At 42.8% G+C, this 11147-nt stretch overlaps 1 gene segment (V, D, J or C); it reads left to right on the top strand.

Moving 5' to 3' along the window:
• Nucleotides 1-6195: 6195 nt before the first annotated feature.
• LOC122915462 lies at nucleotides 6196-8464 on the top strand. The segment is given in 3 exon segments: nucleotides 6196-6247; nucleotides 6371-6669; nucleotides 8195-8464. Coding segments are annotated over 3 exon segments (618 nt in total).
• The last annotated feature ends 2683 nt before the right edge of the window (nucleotides 8465-11147 follow it).

Here is an 11147-nt window from a genome sequence, read left to right as displayed (position 1 = left end):
AGAGCCCAATGCGGGGCTGGATCCCAGGACCCTGGGATCATGACCTGAGCTGAAGGCAGAGGTTTCAACCCACTGAGTCACCCAGGTGCCCCAGTTAATGGGCATCTTAAGACTTTAAATAAGAGAACTTATTTCATAGATTAAAAAATCTGTATTATAAAAGAGATGGAGTTGGGCTTTTCTCAGGAAAACAGATGCCCTCTTAGAATTTCCAAATTATTTGGTTTTAGTCCAGGGTATTATACGGTTGAACACTGGGGAGTCTGAGGAGTAAAGGTCAAGGAAACCACTTCCAGAGTTCCTCAAATCAAGAAATTCCTGCATAATGGAAAATCTGCTACAAATAATTCAGTAGCAGCTCCAAAGAAGATGAGTCCCCAAAGATATCTCAGAAGGCATGATAAACCTTAAGAGTTTCAAGAAACCCATCTGTGACCTGCATATGCTTTGGTCCATGATATCACTGGAGAGTAAATTTTTCCCATGCTATTCCAATTTTTAGATCTTACAGAAGGACCTTCTATTAACCAGACAAAATCTTGAGTCATAGGGGAAAGAGATTGTGGGAACTAATACAGATGGGACTGTAGAAGGGCAAAGCAGTGATGCTAAGCAGACATATAGGTAATCTGGTCCAGTTCCTTGTCCTCCAACGTCCAGAACACTTGTTTACCTGTGTTTGTGTTTCCAATTAAAGTCCACTGCCACCATGCATCTAGCTAATATGATGCCCTGATTCCAGTAAAACTCAAGACATGTTCTCCTTCTTCCTTGGAAGGGATGCTTTTTTATTTTATTTTTTTCCAATTTATTTATTTTCAGAAGAACAGTATTCATTATTTTTTCACCATACCCAGTGCTCCATGCAAGCTGTGCCCTCTACTTTTTTATTTTCTAGGTCAGCCACAGTCACTTTTATATTAGGCACTTTAAAGAATTAATTACCAGGTTGATCACTACAAATATCCCTTATTTAAAAAGTAAGGGAAAAAGAAGGGGATATAGCCACCAGGTGACTAGCTAGAACCCCCAGGCCCTGAAGCCATAGTGAGAGTTCAGGTAACAGTATTGATCTCTTCCTTTGTCTTGCTGGGCAATTACCTAATGACAAAAAGCTGGATAAGTCTTGGTTAGGGGAAGTCCATTTTGCAAAGCCCATGCATAGACTCCATCCTTGACACCATGGCCACTTAATGCCTGAGCTCAATTAGCAGGAACTGGGGAGTCTGGGTAAGAGGCTACCTAATATCCCCAGAGTTGGTCAACTACTCTGCCTGATGACTGAGTGCTCCTTGCGCAAGTCACGTGTTAAAATGAGCATTTGCATAGGACACAAATATTCTGACAGCATGTGCCCAAGCCAGAGATCTATACATAAACTCTACTTTTGAGCTCATAATCAATCTCCCAGTTTTGTTTAATCCAGTCTGATCATGTGATCACACTGTTAATCACTGCCCCTGAATGAGTGAAGACTGATTCAGGTTATCTCTATGAGAGGTAAAGTGGACTGGAGAACCCAACTCTGAGTTCTGCCCACTAGATGAATTTCTCCCTCCATTTGCTTCTCTGACTATTCCTACTGTGGTCTTTAAGCCTATAAACCTCTACTTTGGATTTTAATGTATGCATATCTTGCATACACTGCATCTGAATGGTTATTATTTTTCATGGTCAACTGTCTACAGAGAACCCACATTAGGATTAGGATGAAGGAAAGGGCATACTTCAGCAAGTGTAGGTGCCGTGAGAGTATGAACAACTTACCTGTGTGCCTTGGGGACTACATTAAGGCCTAGATTGTATATCCCTCTTCTACGTGATGGCAGGATACTGCTGTGCGTGCGTATGTTATGGCTTGTTGGATGTTACTACTCAATTCATACAGATTCGATCACATGGCTACTTGAGGATCTGTATACAACATGGAATCTCTAGGACTTAACAGCAAGCCAGGACCTTATCTCAAAAAGAGAATTGTTCTTTGTGAAGAGATCACAGTACTATTCTAATACTTTAGATGTCCATACTGTGCTGCTCCTGTTGGGGCTTTCTGGAGCCTCCAAATGCTCTCCCTATGTGGCCCAGACACTTTAAGCATCACTGTCCTGCTGGATCATAAAGTCCTTTATAGGTTGTCCTTGCTACAGAGTGTTGTTCTTTTCTGGGTCTCACTCAAAGTAGACAACCTTACAGGTTACTAAATAAATGCATATATATATTGGTTTCAAATCTAAAGAGGGCTTCATGATGTGGAGTCTGTTCGTCAGTTACAGAAAATGTGGTTTTATTTTTTTAAGTTTATTTATTTATATTAGTAACTACTACACCCAACATTGATCTCAAACTCACAACTCCAAGATGCCCTTCAGTGGACGAATGGATAAGGAAGATGTGGTCCATATACACTATGGAGTATTATGCCTCCATCAGAAAGGATGAATATCCAACTTTTGTAGCAACATGGATGGGACTGGAAGAGATTATGCTGAGTGAAATAAGTCAAGCAGAGAGAGTCAATTATCATATGGTTTCACTTATTTGTGGAGCATAACAAATATCATGGAGGACAAGGAGAGTTAGAGAGGAGAAGGGAGTTGGGGTAAATTGGAAGGGGAGGTGAATCATGAGAGACTATGGACTCTGAAAAACAATCTGAGGGGTTTGAAGTGACGCGGGGGTGGGAGGTTGGGGTACTAGGTGGTGGGTATTATAGAGGGCACGGCTTGCATGGAGCACTGGGTGTGGTGAAAAAATAATGAATACTGTTTTTCTGAAAATAAATAAATTGAAAAAATTTAAAAAAAAAAACGAATCCTTCTGAAAAAAAAAAAACAAAAAACAAAAAACCAAAGCAAATAAACAAAAGAAAACCTCACAACTCCAAAATCAAGAGTCGTATGCTTTTCTAACTGAGCCAGCCAGACGCCCCTGAAAACACGTTTTCATTTTGGAGACAATTTTTTTTTTTTTTACATTCCCCAGACAACTCAACTTCTAGAAACTTCTTTGCAACTGCATCATGACCGTGGAGGAAGTTCTGTGTGATCTGCCTTGCACTTCTATATTTAACCACCAAGTACCTGGTTTCAAGCAGATTCTGGATTTTTAATCGTGCAGGTCCTGATAATGATTTCTTAAAACTGAAAAAAAAACGAGCCAATATTTTTTCCAAATGTTTCTTATACTTCCTCACTTTCTCATCTCAAGACTCCAATTACTCACATAACTGACTGCTTGAAGTTGTCACACAGTTCACTGATTCACTCTCTGTTCATGTTTTTTAAGTATTATTTTATCCCAATACTACATTTTAGACAATTTCTAAAGCTAAAGCTGCTTATCTTTTTTTTCTGAAATATCAAATCTTGCTACTTGAATCTATCTGATGGACTCGGGTCTTGCTTTCAAGCTTTGTTAGGTGGGACTGGGACTCGGGTCTTACCTTTAAGCTTTGTTAGGCGGGACTGGGATAACATTTTATCCAGTGGTAATTTGCCCTACTCCCAGACTTCTTGAGTTCTCAACTGGAAGGCCTGTGAACCATGAGGTTTTCTATTCTCACTGGTACACACAGTAACTCTTTCTGGCCCTGTGTGAGCTCTGGCAAATTTTCCCTTTAAGACTCTCATGCAGTTATTTTCCTCAGCCTACGTACATTCTTTTTTTTTTTTTTTTTAAAGATTTTATTTATTTATTTGACAGAAAGAGATCACAAGTAGGCAGAGAGGCAGGCAGAGAGAGAGAGGAGGAAGCAGGCTCCCTGCTGAGCAGAGAGCCTGATGCGGGACTCGATCCCAGGACCCTGAGATCATGACCCGAGTGGAAGGCAGCGGCTTAACCCACTGAGCCACCCAGGTGCCCCAGCCTCAGTACATTCTTGACATGCATGTGTTGATCAGTACACTCTTGAATATTGAGAAGAACCATCTGTAGACATCCTGGGTTCTCTCTCTATGCTGATAATTTATCACATCAAGGGCATCAGGACATCAGAGCAATGAAGAAGATTCTCTGCCTTAAACGAGAAAGCACCAAATGCAAGGACCTTGTAGAATTTCTTTGGATTTCTGGACCTTTTTCATTCTGATTGTGTCCTGTGGCCATCACAGGTAGACATATTCTCTGCAGAAATTTTTGTGCAGGTCTGGCCTGGGACTCCTGGAGGACACTGCACTTGGGTGCTGCTATTGTAAAAAGCTAGTCCTGCAGAGAAGCCCAGTCTTGACAGGAGCAAAGAAGATTATATCAATATTTATCTTGTGGTTAAGTACTCAGAATTCTACCAATTCTTGATTTCTAGAATAAAAATATTTATGTAGGCAACAACCTTTGGCTGCCAAAACTGGTATTAAAAGTTGTTTTATTTCTTTTTTCCATTTTTAAAAATGTAATAATCCCCCAGTGTCCAGCTTTGATCAGAGCAGCACAAATTTGCCTACAGAGAAGGTGTTTCTCCTTGGAGGCCATGCGACAGAACCTGCCTGTCGTTCTGTGAATAGAGTTCTTTTGGACTCTTCAGGTTTCACGACACACTTTTCTTACTGTGTCTCTAAGACAGTATTCATTAGATATTATACAATCCCAGACAATCTAAGATCTTGTACAGGTTCCTTTTATTTGGAGCTTGTGAATATTATTAAGACCACAGAGATTCCTCTTTGTTATAATTTCCTGCTATTCTTGGCATAATAAATCATTATCACTCCCATCCAGAGGTGCAATGAGGTGGAATGGTGATAAAGAAGTGTGGGTGTCATGGTGTGTAAGTAAGTGCCAGGATACTGAGAATCTGCCATTGTTAATCCGTTGTCTCCAGCTAAGACCCGTGTCCTACTCCATTCTGAGTGCTCTGTCCCACTAGGCAACACAAGCGAAAAGCTTCCTGAATGTGCTAAAACTTCTAATACCAACCCATAACCAGCAAGGAAACTGAAGTAGTAATCAAAAATCTCCCAACAAACAAGAGTTCAGGGTGGGATGGCTTCCCAGGGGGAATTCTACCAAATATTTAAAGAAGAATTAATATCTATTCTTCTGAAGCTGTTTCCAAAAACAGAAATGGGAGGTAACTTCCAAACTCCTTCTATGAGGCCAGGATTACCATGATCCCCAAACCAGAAAAAGAACCCCCCCCAAAAAAAGCTGAATTGCAGACCAGTATCCCTGATGAACATGAATGCAAAAATTCTCACCAAAATACTAGCCAATAGAATCCAACAGTACATTGAAAGGATTATTCACTACAACCAAGTGGGATTTATTCCTGGGCTGCAAGAATGATTTAACATCGCAAATCAATCAATGTGATACACTTAATAAACAAAAGAAAGAACAAGAACCATATGATCCTCTCAATAGATGCAGAAAAGGCTTTTGACATTGTACAGCACCCTTTCTTGATTAAAATTCTTCACAGGGATGGAGGGAACAAACCTCAATATCATAAAATCCATCTTTGAAAAGCCCACAGCGAATATCATTCTCAATAGGGAGAAACTGAGAGCTTTTCCTCTAAGGTCAGGAACATGACAGTGCTGTCCACTGTCACCACTGCTATTCCACATAGTACTAGAAACCGTAGCCTCAGCAATCAGACAACAAATAGAAATACAAGGCATCTGAATCAGCAAAGAAGAAGTTGAACTCTCACTCTTTGCAGGTGACAGGATAGTCTATATGGAAAACCCAAAACTCTCCACCCCCAAATTACTGGAACTCATACCGGAATTCAGCAAAGTGGCAGGATAGAAAATCAATGCACAGAAATCAGTTGCGTTTCTATACACTGACAGTGAGACAGGAGTAAGAGAAATTAAGGAATTGATCCCATTTACAACTGCAAGCAAAACCATAAGATACCTAGGAATAAACCTAACCAAGGAGGTAAAGGATGTACTCTAGAAACTACAGAACACTGATGAAAGAAATTGAGGAGGACACAAAGAAACGGAAAACCATTCCATGCCCATGGATTGCAAGAATAAACATTGTTAAAATGTCTCTGCTGCCCAGAGCAGAAGGGTTATTGCATCTGTATCATTACTGAGATGACTCAACCCTATGGCTGTGCCCAGTTATGCTCCATCCCCTGCTGATTTGCATATCACTGGAGCACAGCCCACTTCCCTGAACGCTGATTAGCAGAGCGGTCGTACTGCATGCAGGACACAGTCCCAGTCAGGAGATAGTGTGGACATGAAGGCTCCCACTCAGCTCCTGGGTCTCCTGCTGCTCTGGCTCCCAGGTAGGGAAGGAGAACCCTGGGAATTTGCTCAGCCAGTGTGGTCATACTGCTTGGCCCTCCAGGGAAGACCTCTCATGACATGATTCATAGTGTGGCTATTTGTTTCTATGTTTCCAATCTCAGGAGGCAGTTCTGAAATCCAGATGACCCAGACCCCATCCTCGCTGTCTGCATCTCCAGGAGACAGAGTCACCATCACCTGCCAGGCCAGTCAGAATGCTAACAAGTGGTTAGTCTGGTATCAGCAGAAGCCAGGAAGAGCTCCTAAGCTCCTGATCTATGAAGCATCCAAGTTGGAAACTGGGGTCCCATCGCAGTTCAGCGGCAGTGGGTCTGGGACAGACTTCACCCTCACTATCAGCAGCCTAGAGCCTGAAGATGCTGGCCAACAGCACAACAGCTACCCAACCACAGCGTTACAGGTCAGAACATAAACCGCCAGAGAAGCAGATATGAGGGGCTGGGCTGCCCCTCCTGCTCCTCTGATGCCTGCACCTGCTCAGACAGTTTCTCAGAGGCAGCCCCCCTTCGGAGGTCACTAGAGGCTTTAGGAGAAGGGCAAAGATGCTCCTTGGCCCCCTGACTGACTCCCTTTCCCCCAGATCATTGCACCTGAGGAGTGTGGGTGATGGCGTTAGCCAGGGTCCTCAGAGCAAAAGAGAAGCCTCTCTAGGTATTCCAAGCAGGAATGTTTCAAATTCATAGAATTCCATCCTGAACCATAGCCTTTCAAAAAGCTTCAAAGTCTAGGGAGTATGACAATAAGGAAAACAGATGATAGAAATGGGTGACTCCCTGGTGCTTTCCCAGCAGCCAGAGCACATCGCCACTGAGAGTACAAGCTGCCTAACCATGTGGTGCTCGGGCCTGTCTGGAAAGCCCGAGAACGCTCTAGCCTCTGCAGCCCTCACCCGGTGGTTCTCCTGTCCTCACCTTGTCCACTCTGCCTGTAGCTGCTGACCAGGAGTATCAAATCCTCCTCTTCTGACCTCCAAATTCCAGTGAAGCTGCTTTGTTGAATACCTCGAAAGAAGCTATAGAGGAAAAAAAAAGGAAAGAGGTACTTCCAGAAGGGATGGCAATGATGGGTAGCTGACAGCAGGCAGCTCAGGATGGTCAGGACTTCACGACTCTCAGAGCCCTTCTGGCTAGAGGATGGACCCACAATACACTTGAATGTGCTCCCATGTATTATCAGCAAGTCTGGGATCATAGCCTCAAATTTTATTGAATTATATGGTAAACAGAAAAGGAGGAAATACATTAAATATATAGTAATCCTTTGACCAATAAATGAAAAAGTGTTTTTGACACACAGAAACACTAAACATCAATACCATATTCTTTTTCCTTAATATGAAAATGACTTGCCCCTCAATATTTTCCTGCAAGCGTGCGGCATCATCTGCATCACTGAGAACTGCTTATAAACACAGTAATGCAGGTCACCTTAGATCTTCAGATGGGGCTCTCTGCACTTCAGCAAGTTACCAGGTTTAGAGAATATTTACTTGCACTAAAAAGATTTTCCCCAGAGCCCGTTTCTGGTCTTCAGCATCCTCATGAAGAGGCTGCTCAGACATTCGGGGCAAAAAAGCCTCAGGCTGGGCCTCGGATTGAACATAGGAGTCCCAACCCAACTCCTCTGCCTTCTGCTGGCCTGCCTCCCAGGTGAGGAGGGGAGTGCAGGGGACATCCCGGAGATGGTGGGAGTCCTCTCCTCCTCACTGTGGGATCTCCCCAGGAATCCTGCCTGTGGATCCCTGAGCAGGGGTCTCCCCTCCCCTCGGAAACCCAGGTGCTCTCAGATTTTGGGACCAGGGCCACCAGAATCATCTGGGAGGAATGTGGAGTGGGACCTGGTAAACAATGGTGACTTTGTGTTTTGTTCTCTACCGAGCTGCCCACGGGCACGTGGGGCTGACCCAGTCTCTGGCCTTCCTCTAGGTGTCCCTGAGAGAGGGCATGTCCATCACCTACAGGGTCAACGAGAGCGTCAGCGATTACTTGAGCTGGTATCAGCAGAAACCAGGTCAGGCTCCTCAGCTTCTCATCTATGATGCTGATAACCTCAAGTCTGGAGTCCCAGACAGGTTCTCTGCGATTCAATCAGACAGAGAATTTATCCTCAAGATCAGCGCAGTAGAGGCTGAGGATGCTGCCAGTTATTACTGCCAGCGGGGTTCTATCCTTCCTCCCACGGTGCTGCAGCCCTGAGCAGAAACCGTCCTGGGCTGGGGTTGGGGGTGCGGGGGTGAGGGGCGGGGTTGAAGGGGGCGCCGGGGGGCGGAGGACTGGGCTTATGGTTGGTCCGGCAGCTGTGTTCTGCGCTGTGGTCTCTTCACCGGGCAAGGGCGGCTTTGGGGAAGAGCTTGGAGGGCTCAAGCGTCATGACCTGAAAGGGACTTCGTCCTTTGAAATCTTCCTTTCTGAACAACATAAAACAACCAAACCTTCAGTGAATCCTACCAAGGAGGCTTCTAGGTCAGGCCTGCAAAGGAATTTGTCTGCAGTATCGTCTTTGAATCCCTTCTCTGAGAAACACTCCGCGAAGTTTTTGTTTTGTTTTAAAACAGAGCACTAGGCAGAAAAAGGAGCCTATATCCAAGAAAATATTCCTACTAATACTATTAATAACAACAACAATACTAGAAATAATAACAATAATACTATTGATGACAGTAAACAACAATAGTAATGACCCTGCCGGTTGCCATTTGCTGAAGTCTTGGAGACACGCTCTGCACCAGGGCTTTACTCAGCCAGAGCAAAGAGTCACACAATCATCCTCTGGAGATGAGAAATCAGGGCTTCTCAGAGCTCAGGTTACTCAAGGCACCAGTGCTTCAGGGAAGAAGATGGGGGGGGGTCTGATTTTCAGACTCTGTAAGTCCTATTCATTAATTAATTAATTCATTTAAAAAGTAGATTAAATGCAGCAAGGTGAATTTCCTGTATATAAAGTGAATTTAAATATGCACCTAGATCAACATATACATACACGTATCTTCCTCTAAATGCTACTGAGTCCAGAGAGCCACTGTCTCCAACATACCAAAAGCTTCCTCACACTCCTTGCAGTCACAGCCACACTCCATGTTCCCCCAGAACCGGCAGCCACCAGGACTCCGTTTCCTTGTCTTAAACATCACATAAATGACATCATGCAGTATGTCCTTTTCGGTTTCCTTTGACAACATGGTTTTTGAACTTCACTTGTGTTGTTGGTGTGGCCATAATTTATTCCTTTTTACCTCTGTAAAGTTCTCTAGTATATGAATCTATCACAATTCCCTTTTCAATCTATGAGTTCCTTCTAGGTTGGAGACTGTTATTGGTAAAGATTTTAAGAACATTTTTGCAAGATCATTTGTGGACTTATGCATTTCCTTTCCTTGGGTACCTTTCTCAGAATGCAAGTGCTGAATCCCCAGGTTTGGTTTCAGTAAACACTGCCCTTTTCTATTTCCACTCCAGCAGCTGGGAGTTCAAGTTCCAGTGGCTGCAAATTCTGGCAATACTTGGTGTTGTCACACTTTATTAGTCGACCTTGAGGTGGTATTGTGGTTAAAATGTAGATTTCCTTGATGAGTAATGATGTTGAGTAACTTCTCATATGTTTTTCATTAATTATCTGGATATCTTGGGCAATATCTGTTTGGAACAGCTATAGATAGATAGATAGATTGATAGATAGATACAGCGGTGAGAGAGAGAGAGAGGGATTATCTTTTGTTATATGTTCTGAAATGGAATCTTTTGTCAAAAACATGCATTGGAAAATCTTCCCTCATGTTTAGGAATGTTTATTAACTTTCTTGATGATATATATGAAAATAAGCTTCCAATCTCAAGGGGGTCTAATTTATCCATTTTTTTCTCCCTTAACTTAGTGTGTGTATTTGTGTGTTCCATGTAATAAATATTTGCCTTACCTTTAGAGCCTGAAGTTATCCTCTTGGGTTTTGTTCTAGAAGCTTCATTATTTTAGCTCTCACATGTAGACTGTAATCCTCTAGGAGTTCTTCAGGGTTTTTCTTTCCACCACCCATTTCATTGCATTTCCATCTCCAGTGGCTCCGCACTGTTTATTGGAAAAGAAACACAATCCACTCCATTGTGTGGAAAATGGCCATCTCAGGATCCCTTTTCATGTAGGCTGAAGTAAATTCCTTTCACAAAGTCCTTTATGACACAGCAGCTTGAAACAGAACCAACATCTGAAAAAAATAAGTAAAGGCAGTTTTGCAAGTAAAGAGACTAGCAATAAGCTAGAAACAGACTAATTTCTTCAATTTATATGAAAATTCAAAGGCAGAAAAACCCAAACAACTATGAAGGAAGTCAGAAGGACAATTAGGGTGGTCGGGAATAGAGACGGACAGAAAAGTACATGCGAGAGGCTTCTGGAGGATTTGAAATATTCGGTATTTTCATCGCAATAGTGACCATTTGTCACTGTTCACTTGTGCCCTGAAAATATGTGCCCTTTATTCTTATGCATTTTATCTCAGTTGAAATTAAAAAGGACAAAACCCAGAGCCTGTTGAACAAACATAAGAAAGAAACAAAAATCACCAAATATTTGTGGCAACTCAACCACACTAAAATGTAAATATGACTAGGAAATTTCTGGAAACCCAGAAAACTGGGATGGAAAATAAAAGGGGATACGTAACTGTGAACATCTACCCTTTAGGCAGCATAGATTTTATCTCTGTTGGTTTTCCTTCAAATGTAGAGACATTTGCTCTTACTTTGCTCCAGGAGAGCCTCCCCAAGCCCTTTGCACTGGTTCTCTCCACACAGGGGATTTGCATGTTGTTCTCTAGGGAGGCCCTTCCCTTGCAAGTCTGAGATAAAAGGTCAGTTCTCATTTTGCTTATCAGGGCTCATCAGT

This window comes from Neovison vison, chromosome 8 (genome assembly GCF_020171115.1).
Source record: "Neovison vison isolate M4711 chromosome 8, ASM_NN_V1, whole genome shotgun sequence".
Lineage (NCBI taxonomy): Eukaryota > Metazoa > Chordata > Mammalia > Carnivora > Mustelidae > Neogale > Neogale vison.
This window is presented reverse-complemented; position numbering and strand designations above follow the sequence as displayed.